Consider the following 24,562-nt stretch of genomic DNA (forward strand, 5'->3'; position numbering starts at 1 on the left):
CATTTCCCACATTCTGAACATGAATATGGCTTCTCCCCTGTGTGGGTTCGTTGGTGTTTTAGAAGCAATGATTTCTGTACAAAGCATTTCCCACATTCTGAACATGAAAAAGGCTTCACCCCTGTGTGAGTTCTCTGATGTTTAACAAGGTGTGATGTCTGTACAAAACATTTTCCACATTCTGAACATGAATATGGCTTTTCCCCTGTATGAGTTCTCTGATGTTTATTAAAATATGATTTTTCTACAAAACATTTCCCACACTCTGAACATGAATATGGTTTCTCACCTGTATGAGTTTTCTGGTGTTTAGTAAAATATGATTGATCTGAAAAACATTTCCCACATTCTGAACATGAATATGGCTTCTCCCCTGTGTGTGTTCTCTGGTGTGTAACAAGCTGTGATTTCTGTACAAAACATTTCCCACATTCTGAACATAAGAAAGGTTTCTCCCCTGTGTGAGTTCTCTTATGTGTAACAAGGTATGATTTCTGTAGAAAATGTTTTCCACATTCTGAACATGAATATGGCTTCTCACCTGTGTGACTTCTCTGATGACTAACAAGAGTCCCTTTACTATTAAAACATTTCCCACATTCTCTACATGGATGTGGCTTCTCTCCAGTATGAATTCTCTCATGCCTAACAAGATTTGTTTTCCGGTTAAAATATCTCTCACATTTGGAACAAGAAAATATCTTCTCCTCTGTGTTAATTTTTTGATGTTTATCAAAAGATGTTTCGAGGAAAATATTATCTCCATATTCTGAATGTGACATTGGCTTCTCTGCTTTAAGATCAGTTCTTTTTTTAATGCCTCTTTTGTGAATTTTATTTTTCTTAGTAGTCTGTAATGATTTAGAAAATAGGACCTGCTTTAAAGGATGAACTGAGTGACATTCACTGTGAAGCAATGATAGGATATCTGGAGTAATGGCATTCACTTCAATTGTATCCTGTGTGATGTCAAGGTCATCTGATTTAAAAACTGAAGATGTGAGTTGTCCCTCTGATCTCCTGGAACAGTCATCTGTCAAGAATAAAATTATTATTAATTAAAAGCCACCAAAAATGTTATTTAGGCAAAAATGATACCAATAAAAACAACTACTTATCCCACAAAAACCAAGCCCCCACTTAGGTGTCAAAATAGTCACTACTCCTATAGATTACCGTATTTTTTGTACTATAAGACGCACCAGACCATAAGATGCACCCAGGTTTTAGAGGAGGAAAATAAAATTTTAAGCAAAAAGTGTGGTCATGACATACTGTTATGGGGCGACGATCTGCTGCTGACACTGTTATGGGGATAACGTCCCCAAATTGTCTAACTAAGGTACCCCATCCTGGTAATAATCCTCCTGCCTTGTATATGATCCTCATCCTTGTATATATGTGCCTCATCCTGGTATAGCCCCCAACCTGATAAATACCCCCATCCTGATAAATACCCCCATCCTGATAAATACCCCCATCCCGATATATATCCCCATCCTGCTATATACCCCCATCCTGCTATATACCCCCATCCTGATGCATACCCCCATCCTGATGGATACCCCCATCCTGCTATATAACCCATCCTGCTCATATACCCCCATCCTGGTATATGGCCTGCATCATGTGGCACACAAAGAAAATAAACGTTTATACTCACCTTTCCTCGCTCCAGCAGCATCGCTCGTCCTCCTGTCTGTGCCAGCAGCAGCACCGCTGACCTGTGTGGAGCCGGTCACCGATCCCTGCAGCATCGCAATGTCCTCCTGTTTGCTGGCCCCCTGATGTGTGTGGAGCCGTGTGCACAGCGATGACGTCATCGCTGTGCTCACCGCTCTCTACACAGATCAGCGGGCCGGCTGACAGGAGAACATCGCGATGCTGCAGGGAACGGTGAGTATACCGTACTTATTCACTTCCCCCCGCGCTGATGATGATGCGCGGGGGACAGTGAATATAGCCACACATGATCACTCCAGGCTGTAGTTGCCAGGGGTGATCACGCGGGCCAGCTGTTAATTATGCGCGCACCCCCCGCCCATCATCCTGCCCACCTATCAGTGCCGGCTTCAGCGCTGAGAGATGATGGGCTGGAGGATGCATGCATATGAAATGAGCGGGCCCACGTGGTCATGGCAGGCGCTGCTACAACCTGCGCATGCCGCCGATGACCTGCTCCACCGCAGCACCCTTATTCCCCGCAGCCATGCCCTATATTCAGACTATAAGATGCACTTCCCACTTTCCCCCAACATTTGGGGGGAAAAAAAGTGTGTCTTATAGTCCGAAAAATACGGTAAATCACTGACGAAAAATGGAGTCACTTTATGGGGTTTTCTGCCCTTCTAAAATAAAACCATGCAACAAATTTCACCAGGGCATTGCTATATAACCATCTCAAAAGCAGAGAATAGAATTTACAATCCAGTAGAGCCAAGAACAAAAGTAAATAAATGTAAAAAGGAGAATTTGTAATAAATGAGATTAGTAAAACATACTGAACCATCTAGGTAAAAAAAATCACATGAATTTATTACTTCAACCAAGAGGTGCAGCAATTATGAGGCCACCCTCATAAATAATATACCGTATTTTCCAGATTATAAAACATACTTTTCGTGCCAAACAAAAATTTGGGAGGAAAATGAGGGGTGCGTCTTATAATGTGAATGTAGCTTATTGTGAGCTGAAGAATGGGCGCTGTGCTGGTTGCAGGGAGCTATGCTGGCTACGGTGGGGGCTGTGTGGAGCACGGCGGTGTGGCGGGTGTCCCAGGTGCTCTGTCGGTGGTGGGAGCTTCAAATAATGGCGCCCGGAGTCAGCGCGTGCGCAGAAGGAGATTTCGAGTCAGGATCTCATCTGCGCATGCGCCGCCTCCAGCCCACTGATCTCCCAGCAGCGGACTTAAGGAAAATGGCGCCTGGAGGTGGAGCGTGTGCATGCTCAGATGAGATCTCGGCTTGTCTTTGAGCAAAGAGCTCAAACTGTGCACGCGCTGACTGTGGGCGCCATTTCATTGAAGCCCGCAGCGCCGACATAACATCTGTGACACCCGCTGCACCGCTCTGCTCCCCACAGCCAGCACAGCCTCCACTGCAGCATAGCCCTAGTCCAGCACCACCCGTCTCCTGTGATCCCACTCCACCACCCCTGCTGACTCCCTCCGGTAAGACACCACCGGAGTATAAGACGGAACCCCCCCCTTTTTTTTTACACCTTCTTTATCTGTAAATTTGGGGTGCATCTTATAAAACGAAAAATACGGTAATACCTCATTGTAACCAATATTCCTGGTGTAAAATCTAAATTCCACGGCTTAATTGGACAAATAATAAGGCATAACCTTTATTGAAAATTGATAAAATGTGCATGGAAAAATCCACCATACTAACTAAAGCCTATCCAAACCATCCTTTGTATATGGGGGCTTGGATACTAATGACAGAAAATATAATCCAGGAAGCCTATCAACTGATCTCAGGTCTTTAATTAATACCGTATTTTTCGGACCATAAGACGCACTTTTTTCCCCCCAAATGTTGGGGGAAAGTTGGGGGTGCGTCTTATGGTCTGACTATAGGGCTGCGGCTGGGAATGAGGGTGCTGCAAGTCATCGGGGGCACGAGCAGGCAGCAGCAGCGCCTGCTCGTGACCACGTGGGCCCGCTCATTACATATGCAGGCCCATTCTCCTGCCCATCTCTCAGCGCTGAAGCCGGCACTGACAGGTGGGCTGGAGGACGAGCGGGGACGCGCGCATAGCAAAGAGCCGGCCGCATGATCACCCCTGGCAATTACAGCCTGGAGTGATCATGTGCGGCTGTATTCACTGCCCCCCGCGCGTCATTACCAGCGCGGGGTGCAGTGAATCAGTGCACTCACCCGTCCCCGTGTGTGGAGCCGCCCCCCTGCTGCACGCGATGTCTTCCTGTTTGTGCCGGTCAGCTGATCTGTGCTGAGCTGGTCAGCTGATCGGCACAGACAGGAAGACATCGCGTGCAGCAGGGGGACGGCTCCACACACACAGATCAGCGTGCCAGAGAGGAAGATGTGATCGGTGCTGCAGGGAGTGAGGAAAAGGTGAGTATAAACGTTTATTTTTTTCTCTGTGCTATAGGATACAGGCCATATACCAGGATGGTATATGAGCACGATGGGGGCATATAGCAGGATGGGAGTACCGTATATGAGCAGGAGGGATGGGGGGGTATGTGAACAGGCTGGATGGGGGGGGTATGTGAACAGGCTGGATGGGGGTTTATAGCAGGATCATATACAAGGCAGGAGGATCATTACCAGGATGGGGTACCTTAGTAGAGAATTTGGGGACATTACCCCCATAACAGTGTCAGCAGCAGATCCTCGCCCCATAACAGTGTGTCATGACCACATTTTTTGCTTAAAGTTTTATTTTCCCATTTTCCTCCTCTAAAACCAGGGTGCGTCTTATAGTCCGGTGCGTCTTATAGTCCGAAAAATACGGTATATCAGTTATCCCTCACCTATCGTGGGAGTTAGATTCCAAACCCCTGCGATGGGTGAAAATCCATGAAGTGCTGTACAGTAAATTAACATTTTTTAGACTGCAGAGCGACACTACACTCAGTGATCGGTCGTCGATGTGAGGTGGACAAGGAGAGATGCTGAACATATGTACCGTCCCGCTATTGGTCGGGCTGCCCGGATCCGGGATCGTGGCTCGAGTGGGGTTCTGGACCTGGCTTAGCGGACACTTTGATCTTTAAAAGGGGGTTATTTACAGGGGAGAAGTTCATGATGCCACCTGTGGGTTGAACCGCTGCTTCTGTTATGAGTACCGGGGCAGATGGAGTTAAGCAGCCTGATGTTAGTCCTTCCACAGGTAGGGAAGGCCCCGGGGCTCAGGGGGAGATGTTGGTTGGCTATTGTTTGGGAAGGCAGGATGCAGGGATCAGGGTACTCACTGTGGTAGTCGTGGTGCTGGATGAGGATTATAAAGTAGACGCACACACTGTGGTAAACCAAAGTCTCTGTGGACCGCTGCCACTGCGGGGAGCCCGTCCAGGTATCCGCTCCCACCGGTATCACTTTGTAATCCGGAGCCTGCCTCCGTGTACAATATAGTTGTCTGTTTATGGCCCCTTGGCTTGAAGCTGTTAGGGTTCACTATGTGTAGTGTAGCTGTGCTATTGATGGCTGGCACTTGGGATTTTAGTGGGTTGCTTTATCTGGAAAACCCTATCCCCCGCGTTGTGCTGATGCCTTCAATCTCTGAGCTCTTAGGGAAGTTCATGAAGATACTCTCCCTCCCAGGTTAATTATCAGGACGTTGAATCGGTTCTTGACCTAGGATCCTGTACCCCGTTGTGCTCGGTACCGGTCCGGTTATTGGGCCTTCTGGTGCCGATAGTCCTCCAAGACTATGTCCGTCGCACGCCTTTCCAATGTCCCTGCTACCGGTCCCCGACTCCTCTGGTCCTGGACCGCCGTCTGCGACCCAACATTGGTCTTGCTCCTCGAAAGATACTACTCCCAGCTCCTGACTCTTTGAGGGCTCTCACTGTTCTCCTCTCACTGAGAGAGCTGACTCTAAACTAACTTCCTCCCTCCCACCAGTCTGCCTGACCCCTAGGTGGGTGGCCCTGTTCCAGCTAGACCAACCTACTGGTGTGTCTGACAGGTCATGATGTGAGGTGTGGTTGGGATTTGTGGTGCTGATGGAGGTGACACCGGTTTTCAGGAACCTGGAACCATGGGGGGTAAGTACTGCACCCTAGGGAGAGGATGCAGCTCCCTGTAGCACCCTGATATAGTCAGGGTCGCTACACATACAGTGTGGGCATAATGCGGAAGAGCAAACAGACCAATGCTATGGTTTATATCAATCAGCGCTCATGATATAGAACACAGTGCTGTGATTGGTTGCCTTACATTCCATCAGACAAAAGTGTGCCATGTACAATCTCACATTGGAAAACTTGCGCAAGCGATTATGGTGCACAGTACTGCATTTTCCTTGTGTACAGTACAGTATTCATCCTCGGATGAAATACAGCACTGTACAATACATCTCAAAATGCCATGAGCCAGCAAAAACGCCTCAATACAGAAACTAATATATTTTTATAAATACTTAGTCCCACTGTTGGACATATGAATATTTTTCAAGATATTTGCTGTTCTCATATACTGCAGTACTCATTTACTTCAGTGCTTGAGACCTGTCAACCTATTAGACCCTGTTTATAGCAGAATCTAAAGGGCCACTGTATCCTGAGGTCATGAGATGACCTCGTGGTGTAAGAGCAACTATAAGCACCCATAATGACTATCCAGTTAGATACAGTGTCGCGATTGACAGCAGCATCTTAGGGGTTAATCGGACGCAATGGGTTTTCTAAAACTGTCATATACAGCTAACACTCACTGCATTTTCACCTGTTGGGGTGCACTATACACTTAAACCTCTATGCTGTGAAAAAGCAGCAATGAGGATTAACGCCCCTTAACGACCACCATGAAAAGTCGTATAACCGGTGTTAAGGAGCTATAAAAAGAAAATTAAAAAGACAGAATAAAAGGAAGCTCTGCTACTATATATCAGAGATTCACACTTAGCTTACATTTGATATTGTCTATGATAAACGCAAAGTTTGGCCACAAAGACTGGATCTGGTCTTGTAGGGACCCTATGAGCACATTCAGCAGCACAGAAGGGAGAGAAGGTAGATTCATCCTTCATGATGCCAGGATTCTAGGAAGGCAACAGCATCATTTTCTAACCTGTCGGCACATTATAAGTACGCTGTCATTTGGCTTTGTAGAGTATAGATCTGGGCAGGTAAGAGTCAGCATCTTCTAATTCTAGATTGTATGTACTATAGAAAAAGGGCTTTAAGTGGCCAAAGTAATATGAACAGTTCCAAGTGGAAGTGAATGTTGTGGTCTAGCTGATAAAACAGCCACAGCCGGTGACTGAGAAGAGTCTGTGACTTCTCTGCATTTAGTGGTTACTACTGACCTGGGTAGCCATATGTAGGAATCTCCTCTTTACACCGCTCATCACCCCTCACATATGTCTCTGTAGTATTAATATGGGTCAAATCTTCCCCCTGAAACAAATATTGTAAAAGTCACAAACAGATGGAGAAGTGACATCTATGATCAGCTCTAATCCTGCCATCTCCACCATTCTCATTACACAAGTATAAAACATATAATACTGGTGGATAAAACAAGACTGAGCACAAGATCTTCACAGCCGTCTACACATCATAGGGAGATTTCATGGCACCTTCTCTCCATATACCTGATGATCCTGAGGAACATCAAGATCTTCTTGTTTACAGTCCTGTGGAAGAAAAGGACGAGGACATCTCTCTGGTGTTGTCCTCTTAGTGGATAAAACTGTAGGAAACACAAACAGGGACTAAATTCACTTTTTAAATACAGATAATTATAGGCCGTTTGTATTTAATCCTGTCTATTACCTGGTGACGTGAGGGGCTGTGGAACCTCCATCATGACGTCCTTGTACAGATCTTTGTGTCCTTCTAAATACTCCCACTCCTCCATGGAGAAATAGATGGTGACGTCCTGACATCTCATAGGAACCTGACACATACAATCATACCGTCACCCCCGTTCCCTTCATAGCGTTACTGTATAATGTCCCAGCATTCCCAGCAGTGTCACCTCTCCAGTCAGCAGCTCAATCATCTTGTAGGTGAGTTCTAGGATCCTCTGGTCATTGATGTCCTCAGGTATTGGGGGGTGAGGTGGAGGCCCGGTGATTGGGCTCAGGGGTCTTCCCCATCCCTCAGACACAGGGTTCTGACAGCGCTCACTAGAGGTCTTCTTCACTACTGTGTAATCCTGGTTATGGAGAGACACATTAATAAATCTCACTACAGACATTTCCAGAGTCCTCATTTCTCTAGTTCTGCCCATCTTTTATTCCCGTAGATAAGAATGATGTAATGTGATATCAGAATGTCTCACCTCTCCAATAAGCCGGAAGAGGATCTCTAGGGTGAGGTGTAATAATCTCTCTGACATCTTTTCCTTGTCTCTATACATCCTTAATGGGTCAATGAAGAAAATTCTCTTATATCTTAGATCTCCACTGAGAGGATCCAATATTGTAGAGTCCTAAATAAGAAGGTGAGCCAATATAACATCATAAAGACTGGTGAATACCTAACCCTTGGCCTGGGAACTTGCTGCATGTGTGTGTGCACTATGGGGAACAGAAGAATGCCTACTCCCTATGGCCACCCTACTGGCTCTTCTTGGCTGTTTCAGATCACTCTCCCCTGCACTACTGTCCTCGCTCTGCATGCCACCTTTCCAGGTTGGGTCAATGACTTAATTGTCCACCACCTCGTCTTCCTCTTCGGCACTGTGGTACGCCTCCTGATTTTTTGGTTTAACAACTGTGTCTCATCATCATCCACCTCTTGAGACAGTAATTGTCATTCTCCACTATTGACTTCTTCTGTCCCATAGTGCATGCCTTGCACATTTTAAATTAGCTGCAAACCTAAGAGCTATATTAAAGGGAACCAGTCACCAGCTTATTCCCTATGAGCTGCAGCCAACAGCAGTAAGCCCTTATTCTAGGATGCTGTATATAAGTGCTCAGGCTGTTCTGTTGAACATTATACTCACCTAGGGACCTAGGGAGTGGTCAGGTCCAATGGGCGTTGCTGGTCTCGGTCCAGCGCCTCCTATCTTCCTCCCATCGCTGTACTCCTTCTGAGTTCACTGTGGATGACGCATGCTATGTCATCTACACAGAAGCCTCCATTGTGCACCTTCACACGTGCACTTTGTCCTGTCCTGCTGAGGACAGAGCAAAGTACTGTAATGCGCAGGAAAAAAAACAAAAACAAAGACCACCTGCGCTTGCGCAGTACAATACTTTGATGTGCCCTCAGTAGGGCACATCAAACTTCAAGAGCACAGAAACACAGTGTAGGCCTCTATGTAGATAACATAGGACGCATCATCTACATGAAGCTGAGGATGGCGACTGCACAGGAGGAGGCGCCGAATCGAGACCAGCGACACCCATCAGACCCAACCGCCCCACAGGTGAGTATAAAAAAAAGATGTTTTATATGTTCTACAGATCGGCCTGGGCACTTATATACAGTATTCTAGAATGCGGTATATAAGGGCTGACTAGTGGTTGCCACAGCTTATAGAGGAAAAACCTGGTGACAGCTTCCCTTTAATAGGAACTGGAATAGAATAGATTAGGCCTGAAAAGTACTTTTAGTTTTCCGTTGCACCAGCAACGTCGGGCAGTAACCCCTGTTTAGATGGCTCTAGTGCTAAACTATCCCTTCTCCAGCAACTCTTCTTACACTAAATGCAATAAGAGCAGTATTATTACAGAATGGAATAGATTACAGTTAGCTCCAAAAAGGACTTTTGGTTTTACGTTGCAGCAGCAAGGATTTTAAGGCTATGATTCTTGCCTAAATGCATCTAATATACTATCCCTTCTCCAGCAGCTCTCCCTATACTAAATGCAGCTAAGAGTGCTATTATTACAGAATAGAATAGACTTAGCCTTGAAAAGAACTTTTGGTTTTACAATGCAGCTGCAAGGATTGTAAAACTATAATCCCTGCCTAGAAACCTCTTTTACACTATCCCTTCTCCAGCAGCAAGCCACACACTAAATGCAGCTAAGAGCAGTATTAGAAGAATTTAAGGAAATTACCCCTCTAATACAATATCTCCTCTCCAGCAGCTCTTTCTACATTGTTTCCAGGGTAGAGTGAACGAACGGTGCGTCACCGGATCTTAAATGGACCCAATGCGGCCGGCAAATCACAGTAATACCAGTCGCCAACATGGCTACAACAGTACCGTGATTGGAAGCCAATCCCAGTATGTTTAGTGGCTGGAATACAGATGCAAAACATGTGGGGTGGGGACTCGAGCATGGTGCTCAAGAACCAGGGAAACTTGATCTAGTTTGCTTGAGCACCCTAATGGTTGATCAAATATCAAGCAATGGTAAGCACGCTCACCCATCACTAATAAATAAATGAATAATAATAATAATCAGAATCTAGGAGGACCTGTTTCAAATAATCAGATGATAAATCTTTACTGTAGAGGGATGATGGGATATCTGGAGTAATGACATTCACTTCAATTGTATCCTGTGTGATCTCATCTGACATAAAAACTGAAGATGTGAGTTGTCCCATTGATCTGGTAAAGTCGTCTGCCAAAAATAAAAGCAATTATTATGTTTTAATACAATAGCCTTGAAATTTATATTTTTAACATTTGTACATAAAATGTCTGTAGAAATGGCAAGATATGTAGCAAAATGAAATTATTCACTAAGACAATGACAGTTCACAGCCTAAGACTACCTCATAGGATGAACCAATAGAGTGTGGTGCTCAGCTGTTTGTTCATTCTGCCTCCCAAATATTGGAAGAAAAAGCCACCAAAAATATTATCTGGGTGAAAATTATACAAATAAAAACTTCTACTCATCCCTCAAAAAACTGATCTATCAAAGGAAAAACTGAGGGTTCCCAGCCTAGGGGTGCCTGTGTAAGTCTAGACAGATGTATAAGGAGGGATTAAAGCGTGAAGGGCAAGGCAATCCCTGGCATCTGGTTCTCACATCAAAAGGATAATTAGAGGATTCATACAAAGTCAGTATGTATAACATATCCGCTTAAAACATATTAAATATACATTAAAAACCAAACGCAACTAATATAATAATGTCACAAACAGCACAAGAAAAGACACCATGGGGTTGGCACCTTAATAATACGGCAACGGTGGCCCCACTCAACGTAGACTATCCCTTATTAGTCCTGAGATTTCATAGAGATCCCTGGGACCTGGAAAACAAAGTAGCTAGCGCCAAGGGTGTACATGGTAGCCATCTTTTGAGCAGACAGGTGACGACAAATAGTGCCCCAGTTTCATTGTGACTGGAAACTATTCCAGCAATATCTGCATTCAAAAAGCAAATTGGAGCTCCGTCCCCTCTGAGCCCGGCCATGTACCCAAACAGGCGTGTACAACCATATATCGGAGAATGATGGATTTAGAAGAAAATAATTTGTAGGGTCCATTTGTTTCCTATTACCCTTAGGGGTACTTTGCACACTACGACATCGCAAGCCAATGCTGCGATGCCGAGTGCGATAGACAAACATAGTAAATAGTAAGATAGTAAACATCCCGCCCACCTCCTTCCTTCCGCATAGCCGACAGGAGCCGCGGTGAAGCAGGTAGGAGATGTTCGTCGCTCCTGCGACTTCACACACAGCGATGTGTGCTGCCGCAGGAACGAGGAACAATATCGGACCGTCGCAGCAAGGTAATTATGGTTTTCGCCGACGCTACACTGATGATACGATTCCGACGCTTTTGCACTCGTTAATCGTATCATCTAGGCTTTACACACTACGATGTCGAGAGCGACGCAGAAAGTGCGTCACTTTCGACATGACCCCACCAACATCGCACCTGGGATGTCGTAGTGTGCAAAGTACCCCTTAGTGAAGATGAAAGAAATGTGGCTCCATCAAAATTTTAGTTAAAAAAAATAATATAATATATTTTGCATTCCAGTTTGTGTTAATTCCTGAGTGTTGTATTTGATACTATGAAGAATGCAATTTTCTAAAATCTAGGCCCCTCAAAGTAATTTCAAAAGTGATTTGTTACCCCAAAAATAGGGTTAATACATTTATTTGAACATATAAAAACTCCCTGCTAAAATGAAAGGGCACCTGTCAGGTGCAATATAAACGCAGAACCACGAGCAGTTCTGGGTGAATATTGCTAATCCCTGCCTAACTGTCCCTGTATCTAGCAAGTTTCTAAAGGAAATCAGGGATCATCACCGCGCTTGTCATCAATAAATCCAATAGCTGATTTTCCAAGTCATTTATTAGGAGCATACACAGTCTACGCGTTTCAGGGGTCTCTGCCCCCTTCCTCAGGACAGTACAATGACACAGAAGATTTACAGGCAACCCTACGTATGGAAGTAAATACCTTTAGGTCGACCTAAAAGTATTTACTTCCATACGTAGGGTTGCCTGTAAATATACAGGCAACCCTACGTATATGCTCCTAATAAATGACTTGGAAAATCAGCTATTGGATTTATTGATGACAAGCATGGCGATGATCCCCGATTTCCTTTAGAAGCTTCTGTTCCATTATTACGGGTTCGCAGCTGTCTCTACCAGTGATTATGCTTCATTAGGTGTTGTGACCTTTTCACAACATCTATAGGTGAGTGCACCTTACAATCCTTATACTGGTTATTATCGGATAAGACTATGCGCCTATCTTTCCTCCACAGTTTTTAACTCCTGTATCTAGCTAGTAGCATAGATAAAGAGACCTTTAGAAAAAGTATTTCTAAAGATCTTTTATCATATGCTAATGAGCGCAGGGACTAGTCATAAGGGCGTCCGTTCCTGCGCTCATTCCGTCCTCTTAGCATGATAGCACGCCCACAGGGGTGTGCTAACATGCTATTCAATGCTGCATTACCAGCGGTGACACATTTATCCGAGTTCGCTGTGACAACTGATCTGAACGCCCGGCACTTCCGGTCATGTGCAGTAGACCTCTATGAAGCCAGGACGCGTACACCCAGCTTCATACTGTGCATGACCGGAAGTGCCGACATCAATTAAGTGTACGTTTTATTTTTAGATTTTTGGTGTTACAGAAAAGCATTTGAACAATTCTGGGTGGAAGAGAATGTTGTTGTCTAGCGGCAAAATGGCTATTGTGATATGGCTGGACTACACCACCGATAAAGCAGGCACAGCCGGTGACTGAGAAGAATGTGACTTTTCTGCATTTAGTGGTTACTACTCACCTGGATAGCCATATGTAAGAATCTCCTCTTTACACCGCTCATCACCCCTCACATATGTCTCTGTAGTATTAATATGGGTCAGGTCTTCAGCCTGAAACAAATATTGTAAAAGTGACAGACAGATGGAAAAGTCACATCTACGATCATCTCTAATCCTATCATCTCCACAGTTCTCATTACACAAGTATAAAACATATACACAGTGTGCAGAATTATTAGGCAAATGAGTATTTTGATCACATGATACTTTTTATACATGTTGTCCTACTCCAAGCTGTATAGGCTGAGAGCCAACTACCAATTAAGTAAATCAGATGATGTGCATCTCTGTAATGAGGAGGGGTGTGGTGTAATGACATCAACACCCTATATAAGGTGTGCTTATTTATTCGGCAACTTACTTTCCTTTGACAAATTGGGTCAGAAGAGAGATTTGACAGGCTCTGAAGAGTCCAAAATTGTAAGATGTCTTGCAGAGGGATGCAGCAGTCTTGAAATTGCAAAAATTTTGAAGCGTGATCACCGAACAATCAAGTGTTTCATGGCAAATAGCCAACAGGGTCGCAAGAAGCGTGTTGGGCAACAAAGGCGCAAAATAACTGCCCATGAATTGAGGAAAATCAAGCGTGAAGCTGCCAAGATGCCATTTGCCACCAGGTTTGCCCATATTTCAGAGCTGCAACGTTACTGGAGTATCAAAAAGCACAAGGTGTGCCACACTCAGGGACCTGGCCAAGGAAAGGAAGGCTGAAAAATGACCACCTTTGAACAAGAAACATAAGATAAAATGTCAAGGCTGGGCCAAGAAATATCTTAAGACTAATTTTCAAAGGTTTTAAGGACTGATGAAATGAGAGTGACTCTTGATGCCCAGATGGATGGGCCAGATGCTGGATCAGTAAAGGGCAAAGAGCTCCACTCCGACTCAGACGCTAGCAAGGTGGAGGTGGGGTACTGGTATGGGCTGGTATCATTAAAGATAAACTTGTGGGACCTTTTCGGGTTGAGGATGGAGTGAAGCTCAAATTCCAGACCTACTGCCAGTTTCCAGAAGACAACTTCTTCAAGCAGTGGTACAGGAAGAATTCGGTATTGTTCAAGAAAAACGTGATTTTCATACAGGACAATGCTGCATCACATGCATGCAACTACTCCACAGCGTGGTTGGCCAGTAAAGATCTAAAGGTGTAATACTGGTGGATAAAACAAGGCTGAGCACAAGACCTTCACAGCCGTCTACACATCATAGGGAGATTTCATGACACCTTCTCTCCATCTACCTGATGATCCTGAGGAACATTGGGATCTTCTTGTTTATAGTCCTGTGGGAGAAGAGGACGGGGACATCTCTCTGGTGTTGTCCTCTTACTGGATAGAACTGGAGGAAACACATACAGGGACTGAAATCATTCTTTACATACAGATAAGTATAGGTCGTGTGTATTTAGTCCTGTCTGTTACCTGTTGATGTGAGTGGCTGGGGAACATCCATCATGACGTCCTTGTACAGATCTTTGTGTCCTTTTAAATATTCCCACTCCTCCATGGAGTAATAAACTGTGACATCCTGACACCTTATAGGAACCTAACACATACAATGATACCGTCACCCCCTGATCCCTTCATAGAGTTACTGTAGTATAATGTTCCAGCATTCCCAGCAGTGTCACCTCTCCAGTCAGCAGCTCAATCATCTTGTAGGTGAGTTCTAGGATCTTCTGGTCATTGATGTCCTCATGTATCGGGGGGTGAGGTGGAGGCCACGTGATTGGGCTCAGGGGTCTTCCCCATCCCTCAGACACAGGGGCCTGACAGCGCTCACTAGAGGTCTTCTTCACTACTGTGTAATCCTGGTTATGGAGAGACACAGTAATAAATCTCACTACAGACATTTCCAGAGTCCTCACCTCTCCAGTTCTGTCCATCTGTTATTCCCATAGATAAGAATGATGTAATGTGACGTCATCAGAATCTCTCACCTCTCCAGTAAGCCGGAAGAGGATCTCTAGGGTGAGGTGTAATATCTTCTTTACCATCTTGTCCCTGTCCATATCCATCCTTAAAAAGTAAATCAGAAAAATTCTCGTAACCCCAGGGACTGTTTAAGATATTTTATTTTAATTCTGACCTATGTCACTTTATGAGATAATACCTCTGGAACGCTTCAACGGATCCCGGTGATTCTGAGAGTGTTTTTCGTGATATACTGTACTTCATGTTGGTGGTACATTTAGAATAATATTTTTGCGTTGTTTTTTTTTAATATTGGAAATGCAGCGAAAATGTTACAATTTTCAAAATTAGAATTTTTATGCAGAGAGTTATGTCGCACAAATTAGTTATTAAATAACATTTCCCACATGTCTACTTTACTTCAGCTCAATTTTTGAAACATTGTTTTTTTGTTATAAGGATTCAAAGCCTGACAGCTGGGGGCTGGTATTCTCAGGCTGCGGAGACCCATGGTTACTAGGCCGCCACCCCAGCCTAAAAATAGCAGCCTGCAGCCGCCCGGGATTGTTGCATCCATTAGATGTGACAAGCCCGGCACTTTTCTTGGCTCTTCCTAATTGCCCTGGTGCGGTGAAAATCGGGGTAATAGCAGTGGTTAATGGCAGCCTAGATTAGAAATAGTAGGCATCTGTGAGACTCCCCCATCACTAATCTGTAAGTGAAAGTAAATAAACAAACACCGAAAAAATCTTTTATTTGGAATAAAGTACAATAAATACCTTCTTTCACCACTTTAATAACCGCCAAAACATCCCTGCAGGTCCGACGTAGTCCACACAACATCTCATGATGTTCCTGGCTCTGCTACTTGCGAGCCTGGAGAAAACAAAAACATGTCTGAGCTCTCCAGGCTTTGGGAAATACTGACAAGGGCTTCCGGCTGGCAGTAGTGATATCATTCAGTTCACCAGAGTTCATACTCATTTTACCACGGTATGACCTCCGGTGACCTAAGTACTGCACTCTGGCTTAAAGTGCGGGGCCATGGCCCGCACCCTGCTAGCCCTTTAACAATGACAGTTCTGGCTGGTGGCAGGGGAGTAAGGGGCTGCCCCATTCTCCCCTTAAAATTGGGGGGGGGACCACATGTTGGTTTTTAAAATTATTTATCTAAATAATTAAAAAAAAAAGCCGCATGGGGTTCCTCATATTTTGATACACAGCCGAGACAGGCGCACGGCTGGGGGCTGCAGCCTGTAGCCGTAGGCATTATATGTGCTGGTTATCATAATATGGGGGGACCGTACACCAATTGTTTTATTTATTAATTTTTACACCACGATAGTGACCCGAAGAAGCGCCTGTGATTGGTTGCAGTCAAATGCTGTCAGACAGACTGAGGGCATATCTGACTGCAACCAATCACAGACCTCAGGATGGCCAGTGGGCGGGGAAAGCAGTGCATAACGATGACCAGTGATAAGCAGCCCAGGAAGTGAATGGGCAGACGTGGGTGCAGTTACAGCCGCACTGGAGCCTTCATAAGTATGAAGCACTTGCTTTATTCTTATTTTCTTCATTTTTTCTTAATTTTTTTTAAATTTCCTGAGTGCCGGATCAATATGTGGAATCCCAGGTCCGGCACTCAGGTACCTTTGAAACCGTGCAGATCCGGACTTTTACAGTTCAGGTCCAACCATAACTATTTATTAGCAGTTTCTCATTTTTATAACATTTACAAATCAATTTTTTTAGTGACCACATCACATTTGAAGTGACAAAACTGATACCATTATAAAAACTGCACCCCTCAATCTGCTCAAAACCACATCCAAGAAGTTTATTAACCCTTCAGGTGCTTCACAGGATCATTCCACAGCAATGTGGAAGGAAAAAAATTAAAATTTTACTTTTTCCCACAAACATTTTACTTTAGCCCAAAATTTTGCATTTTCACAAGGGTAACAGGAGAAAACGCACTGGACAATTGGTTGTGCAATTTCTTTTTAATACACAGATACCCCATATGTGGTGGAAAACTACTGTTTCTGTGCACAGCAAGGCTCGAGAAGTAGCTGAATGCTACAGAATGCTAAACTGTCCGAAATTATTAGTGAATATGGATTTCATGTTTGGAGACCCCCTGAGGTACCTAAACAGTGAAGCTCCCCCACAAGTGACTATTTTGGAAACTAGACGCCTCAAAGAATGTATCTAGATGTTTGGTGAGCACCTTGAACCCCTGGAGGCTTAACAGAATGCATAACGCTGAGCGAAAATTAAAAAAAATGCATTTTTACAACAAAAATGTTCGTATAACCTCATATTTTTCATTTTCACAAAGGTAACAGGAGAAAATTGATCATACAATTTGTTGTGCAATTTCTGCTGAGTTTGCCGATACCCCAAATGTGGTGGGAAACTACTTTTGAGCCACAGTAAAAAGTCAAGACGGGAAGGAGCGCCATATTGGAGGGCACATTTAGTTGCAGATGTCACATTGGTAGAGCCCCCGAGGGCAGAATGGGGCCGAGGACTGAGGGCAGAATGGGGCCGAGGACTGAGGGCAGAAAGGGGCCGAGGACTGAGGGCAGAAAGGGGCCGAGGACTGAGGGCAGAAAGGGGCCGAGGACTGAGGGCAGAAAGGGGCCGAGCACTGAGGGCAGAAAGGGGCCGAGCACTGAGGGCAGAAAGGGGCCGAGCACTGAGGGCAGAAAGGGGCCGAGCACTGAGGGCAGAAAGGGGCCGAGCACTGAGGGCAGAAAGGGGCCGAGCACTGAGGGCAGAAAGGGGCCGAGCACTGAGGGCAGAAAGGGGCCGAGCACTGAGGGCAGAAAGGGGCCGAGCACTGAGGGCAGAAAGGGGCCGAGCACTGAGGTCAGAAAGGGGCCGAGCACTGAGGGCAGAAAGGGGTCGGGGACTGAGGGCAGAAAGGGGCTGAGGACTGAGGGCAGAAAGGGGTTGGGGACTGAGGTCAGAAAGGGGCCAAGGAATGAAGGCAGAAAGGGGATGAGGAATGAAGGCAGGAAAGGGGCCGAGGACCGAGGGTAGGAAAGGGGCCGAGGACCGAGGGCAGGAAGGGGGCCGAGGACCGAGGGCAGGAAGGGGGCCGAGGACCGAGGGCAGGAAGGGGGCCGAGGACCGAGGGCAGGAAAGGGGCCGAGGACCGAGGGCAGGAAGGGGGCCGAGGACCGAGGGCAGGAAAGGGGCCGAGGACCGAGGGCAGGAAGGGGGCCGAGGACCGAGGGCAGGAAAGGGGCCGAGGACCGAGGGCAGGAAAGGGGCCGAGGACCGAGGGCAGGAAAGAAGCCGAGGACCGAGGGCAGGAAAGAAGCCGAGGAAAGAGGGCAGGAAAGGGGCCGAGGGCAGGAAAGGGGCCGGGGACCGAGGGCAGAAAGGAACCGAAGACAAGAAGGGGCCGAGGACAGGAAAGGGGCCGAGGAAAGAGGGCAGGAAAGGGGCCGAGGGCAGGAAAGGGGCCGAGGACCGAGGGCAGGAAAGGGGCCGAGGACTGAGGTCAGAAAGGGGCCGAGGACTGAGGTCAGAAAGGAGCCGAGGACTGAGGTCAGAAAGGGGCCGAGGACTGAGGGCAGGAAAGGGGCCGAGGACTGAGGGCAGACGGGTTTCCTCACTTCCGGCCTCTCATAGTTGGGGTGTCTGTATCTATCAGAGGAAAAGGAACAAAAACCTCACGATTCATAGAAATCAGCGAGAGAAAAACCCCAAGAAAGTCTCAGAGCTGAAGGGGTTAATGCCCCCTGCCCCAGTAATGGGGAATCTCCACATACCTCCACCTGCAGGGTTGAGCCTAGAATGTATGGGCTCCTTTCAGGTTAGTGGGCGTGACTGACTTTGTTAGGGGGCGTGGCGACATTTCCTCCCATCCATCCACTATAATCATGCAGGCTTCGCCCCCTGCACGCCAACATCTGGAGCTCTCACCCCCAGACCCCCGCTTCTATTATAAACAACTCCATGCCCACGTGGACTTAGAAAAAGAATGTATATTCCGGCTGGAAACATTGGACTGCATTTTTAACACGCCCCCTATCATGTGAAGGGACGTGTTGAAATGAAGTCATACCAGGAAGTAACCCGTACACTCTAGCATCTACCCCACCTCACTAGATATATGGCTGCTCTGTGCTTCCAGGACCTGTGATGATGTCACATGGAGGGGAGGAGTCAGGGGTCACATGATCAGCTCCTCAGTGTATGCAGGACTCTGCTGTGCTGGGTGTCATGGTGCTGGATGAGGGGAAGGTTATGTGTGGGGTCAGGAGGGGTTTAGAGTGTGGATGTAGCAGAGCCGTGTGTGTACGAGGTGTAGAGAGAGGAGCCGCGTGTGTACGAGGTGTATGGAGCAGAGCCGTGTGTGTACGAGGTGTAGGGAGCGGAACAGTGTGTGTACGAGGTGTACGGAGCAGAGCCGTGTGTGTACGAGGTGTACGGAGCAGGGCCGTGTGTGTACGAGGTGTACGGAGCGGAGCCGTGTGTGTACGAGGTGTACGGAGCAGAGCCCTGTGTGTACGGAGCAGAGCCCTGTGTGTACGAGGTGTACGGAGCGTAGCCGTGTGTGTACGGAGGAGAGCCGTGTGTGTACGAGGTGTACGGAGCAGAGCCGAGTGTGTAAGAGGTGTACGGAGCAGAGCCCTGTGTGTACGAGGTGTACGGAGCGGAGCCGTGTGTGTACGAGGTGTACGGAGCGGAGCCGTGTGTGTACGAGGTGTACGGAGCAGGGCCGTGTGTGTACGAGGTGTTCGGAGCGGAGCCGTGTGTGTACGAGGTGTTCGGAGCGGAGCCGTGTGTGTACGAGGTGTACGGAGCGGAGCCGTGTGTGTAAGAGGTGTACGGAGCGGAGCCGTGTGTGTAAGAGGTGTACGGAGCGGAGCCGTGTGTGTAAGAGGTGTACGGAGCGGAGCCGTGTGTGTAAGAGGTGTACGGAGCGGAGCCGTGTGTGTACGAGGTGTACGGAGCGGAGCCGTGTGTGTACGAGGTGTACGGAGCGGAGCCGTGTGTGTACGAGGTGTACGGAGCGGAGCCGTGTGTGTACGAGGTGTACGGAGCGGAGCCGTGTGTGTACGAGGTGTACGGAGCGGAGCCGTGTGTGTACGAGGTGTACGGAGCGGAGCCGTGTGTGTACGAGGTGTACGGAGCGGAGCCGTGTGTGTACGAGGTGTTCGGAGCGGAGCCGTGTGTGTACGAGGTGTTCGGAGCGGAGCCGTGTGTGTACGAGGTGTACAGAGCAGAGCCGTGTGTGTACGAGGTGTTCGGAGCGGAGCCGTGTGTGTACGAGGTGTTCGGAGCGGAGCCGTGTGTGTACGAGGTGTACGGAGCGGAGCCGTGTGTGTACGAGGTGTACGGAGCGGAGCCGTGTGTGTACGAGGTGTACGGAGCGGAGCCGTGTGTGTACGAGGTGTTCGGAGCGGAGCCGTGTGTGTACGAGGTGTACGGAGCGGAGCTGTGTGTAAAGCGCAGCGTAGCGCATGTAAGACGTGTATGGAGCGTAGCCATGTGTGTGTGTGTGTATGTATGTATATATATATATATATATATATATATATGTGTGTGTGGTGTTGTTCCTCTCTTGTCACATCCAGTTCTCTCCTTACAGCCCCTTTCTCTTCCCTGAACTCAGTCCAAGGGGTCCGGCGCTCTCTGGTTTCTCTGTCCTGAGCTACACTACAATTCAAAACTTTATGGTCACTAAGGCTACTTTCACATCTCCGGTTTTTGCTATGCGGCACAATCCGGCACTTTGCAGGAAAAACGCAACCATTTTTTTTTTGCTGCCGGTTGCGTTTTTCCTGCATAGACTTTAATTAGTGCCGCATTGTGCCGCATGGCCTTGCGTTCGGTCCGTTTTTTGCCGCATGCGGCAGATTTAGCCGATGCGGCGGCCGGATGGAGCGTTGCCTGGCACATTTTTTTGTGCGGCAAAAAAAACCGCATCGCGACGCATCCGGCCGATGCGGCGCTTTTTTCAATGCATCCCTATGGCCGCCGCATGCGGTTTTTGCCACTTTGCATGCTCAGTAGCATGCCGCAAGCGGCAAAAACCGGACTGGCCGCATGTAAAAAAATTATGTAAAGGATGCGGTGTTTTCCCCGCATCCGTTGCATAGGTGTCACAGCCGGATTGAGCCGCACGGCTCAAAATGGATGTGTGAAAGCAGCCTAAGATATTTTCTAATTTTGGAATAAAAGCACTTTTTTATTTTCAATGAAGCTAACATTAAATTAAACAGAAGTACATTCTATACATTGTTAATGTGGTAAATGACTATTCTAGCGGCAAACGTCTGTTTTTTAATGGTATATCTACATAGGTGTATAGAGGCCCATTTCCAACAACCACCCCTCCAGTGTTCTAATGATACATTGTGTTTGCTGTGTTAGAAAGCTAATGGATGTTTAGAAATCCCTTGAAAACCCTTGTGCAAGTATGTTAGCACAGCTGAAAACAGTTTTGATGATTAGAGAAGCTATAAAACTGACCTTCCTTTGAGCTAGTTGAGAATCTGGAGCATTACATTTGTTGATTCTATTAAACTCTCAAAATGGCCAGAAAAAGAGAACTTTCATGTGAAACTGGACACTCTATTCTTGTTCTTAGAAATTAAGGATTTTCTATGCAAGAAATTGCCAAAAAATTGAAGATTTCCTACAACTGTGTGTACTACTCCCTTCAGAGGAGAGCACAAACAGGCTCTAACCAGAGTAGAAAGAGAAGTGGGAGGCCCCGCTGCACAACTGAGCAACAAGACAAGTACATTAGAGTCTCTAGTTGGAGAAATCAACGCCTCACAGGTCCTCAACTGGCAGCTTCATTAAATAGTACCCGCAAAATGCCAGTGTCAGCATCTACAGTGAAGAGGCGACTCCGGGATACTGGCCTTCAGGGCAGAGTGGCAAAGAAAAAGCCATATCTCAGACTGGCTAATAAAAGGAAAAGATTAATATGGGCAAAAGAACACAGACATTGGACAGAGGAAGATTGGAGAGAAGTGTTATGGACAGACTAATCAAAGTTTGAGGTGTTTGTATCACACAGAAGAACATTTGTGAGACGCAGAACAACTGAAAAGATGCTGGAAGAGTGCCTGACACCATCTGTCAAGCATGGTGGAGGTAATGTCATGGTCTGGGGTTGCTTTGGTGCTGGTAAAGTGGGAGATTTGTACAAAGTAAAAGGGATTTTGAATAAGGAAGGCTATCACTCCATTATACAACACCATGCCATACCCTGAGGACAGCGATTGATTGGAGCCAATTTCATCCTACAACAGGACAATGACCCAAGGCACACCTCCAAATTATACATGAACTATTTAGGGAAGAAGCAAGCAGCTGGTATTCTATCTGTAATGGAGTGACCAGCCCAGTCACCAGATCTTAACCCTATTGAGCTATTGTGGGAGCAGCTTGACCGTATGGTACACAAAAAGTGCCCATCAAGCCAATCCAACTTGTGAGAGGGACTTAGAAGCATCAGGTGAACTATCTCCAGATTACCTCAGCAAATTAACAGCTGGAATGCCAAAGGTCTGCAAAGCTGGAATTGCTGCAAAGAGAGCATTCTTGACTAAAGCAAAGTTTGAAGGAGAAAATTATTATTTCAAGTAAAAATCATTATTTCTAACCTCGTGAATGTCTGAACTATATTTTCTATTCATTATGCAACTCATTCGATAAATAAAAGTATGATTTTTCATGGAAAAGACAAAATTGTCTGGGTGACGGCAAACTTTGAACTGTAGTGTAAGTCCCGGGAGTCTGGCGCTCTCTGGTTTTTCTGCCCTGAGCTCAGTCCCGGGGGTCCAGCGCTCTCTGGTTTTTCTGCCCTGATCTCAGTCCCGCGGGTCCGGCGCTCTCTGGTTTCTCTGCCCTGAGCTGAGTCCGGGGTCCTGCGCTCTCTGGTTTCTCTGTCCTGAGCTCATTCCCGGGGGTCCGGCGCTCTCTGTTTGTACATCTGTACATCTTGGTAGGCGTGTCTCCCGGTCTCTTATTTACACCGACTCTTAAGGGGGCTTTACACGCTACGACATCGCTAATGCAAACTCGTTGGGGTCACGTAATTGGTAACGCACATCCGGCCGCATTAGCGATGCCGTTGCGTGTGACACCTATGAGCGATTTTGCATCGTCGCAAAAACGTGCAAAATCGCTCATCGGTGACATGGGGGTCCATTCTCAAAAATCGTTACTGCAGCAGTAACAAAGTTGTTTATCGTTCCTGCAGCAGCACACATCGCTCCGTGTCGTGTAACACCGCAGGAACGAGGAACCTCTCCTTACCTGCCGCCACCCGCAATGCGGAAGGAAGGAGGTGGGCGGGATGTTACGTCCTGCTCATCTCCGCCCCTCCACTTCTATTGGGCGGCGGTTCAGTGACACAGCTGTGATGCTGAACGAACCGCCCCCTTAGAAAGGAGGCGGTTCGCCGGTCACAGCGACGTCGCCAGACAGGTAAGTAGTGTGACGGGTCTGGGCGATGTTGTGCGGCACGGGCAGCGATTTGCCAGTGTCGCACAACCGATGGGAGTGGGTACCCACGCTAGCGATATCGGTACCGATATCGCAGCGTGTAAAGCGGCCTTTAGGGGTACTTTACAAGCTGCGACATCGCTAGCAATTGCTAGCTATGTCCAGCGCGATAGCACCCGCCCCCGTCGCACATGCGAAATGTGGTGCTTGCTGCCATAGCAAACATTATCGCTACGGCAGCTTCACACGCACATATCTGCTCGGCGATGTCGCTGTGACTGCCGAACAATCCCTCCTTCAAGGGGGAGGTGCGTTCGGCGTCACAGCGACGTCACCGCAATGTCACTAATCGGCCGGCCAATAGAAGCGGAGGGGCGGAGATGAGCGGGACATAACATCCCGCCCACCTCCCTTCTGCATTGCCGGCGGGACGCAGGTAAGGAAATATTTGTCGCTCCTGTGGGTTTACACACAGCGATGTGTTGGGCTGCAGGAACGACAACATCGTACCTGCAGCTGGAGCGACATTATGGAAATGAATGGCGTTACACAGATCAGCGATATTGTACGCTTCTGTGCTCGTTCATCGTCGCACCTAGGATTTACACGTTGCAATGTCGCTACCGGTGTCTGATGTGCGTCACGAACGACGTGACCCCGACGATATATCGGTAGCTATGTCGCAACGTGTAAAGCCCGCCTTACTCATGTTTCCAGCATTATTTGCTCCTCACTACGGGCACAGTTACTCCGCTCTGCCTTTTCTAGACAGTTTTATTTTATAGAGCCCAGAAATTAGATCATTAACACCGGTTACCAGACATTTTCTGTATACTTGAATGTCCTTTTATTTTTAGAAGGATTAGAAGTTTAGCAGGAAATTTCCAAAATTGGCCTTTCTTTCTTTCTTTTCAAACAGTTCATTTCTGAAATGTTTTTTGAGGGGCTCAGATATTTGCCTACATTAAATGCTTCACCTCTGGAAGTATTCATCATCAATTTTACAAAGATTGTATTGGGCAGCATGGTGGCTCATGGTTAGCTCGGCGTTCTTGTGGTGGCTCAGTGGTTAGCACTTATAGTCTTGTGGTGGCTCAGTGGTTATTACTGCAATCTTGTGATTACTCAGTGGTTAGCACTGAAGCCTTTCAGCGCTGGGATCCTTGCTTCAAATCCCACCAAGGACAATATCTGCAAGGAGTTTGTATATTCTCCCTGTGTTAGCTTTGATTTCCTCCGGGTTCTC

At 46.9% G+C, this 24,562-nt stretch overlaps 1 protein-coding gene across 1 annotated transcript in view; it reads right to left on the bottom strand.

Moving 5' to 3' along the window:
- LOC142312224 (uncharacterized) overlaps nt 1-18,668 on the bottom strand; it is a 93,788-nt gene extending 75,120 nt beyond the window's left edge. Inside the window, 14 exon segments of the mRNA XM_075351134.1 lie at nt 1-1,033; nt 7,003-7,093; nt 7,291-7,388; nt 7,472-7,595; nt 7,677-7,856; nt 7,983-8,132; nt 10,079-10,227; nt 12,877-12,967; nt 14,157-14,254; nt 14,338-14,461; nt 14,547-14,726; nt 14,856-14,934; nt 15,609-15,705; nt 18,618-18,668. The exon segment at nt 1-1,033 is cut by the window's left edge and continues 299 nt beyond it. Coding sequence (XP_075207249.1) covers nt 1-1,033; nt 7,003-7,093; nt 7,291-7,388; nt 7,472-7,595; nt 7,677-7,856; nt 7,983-8,132; nt 10,079-10,227; nt 12,877-12,967; nt 14,157-14,254; nt 14,338-14,461; nt 14,547-14,726; nt 14,856-14,933 — 2,396 coding nt within the window. The 5' untranslated portion in view covers nt 14,934; nt 15,609-15,705; nt 18,618-18,668.
- Nucleotides 18,669-24,562: the final 5,894 nt, after the last annotated feature.

The sequence above is a fragment of the Anomaloglossus baeobatrachus genome, chromosome 5 (assembly GCF_048569485.1).
Source record: "Anomaloglossus baeobatrachus isolate aAnoBae1 chromosome 5, aAnoBae1.hap1, whole genome shotgun sequence".
Taxonomy (NCBI): domain Eukaryota; kingdom Metazoa; phylum Chordata; class Amphibia; order Anura; family Aromobatidae; genus Anomaloglossus; species Anomaloglossus baeobatrachus.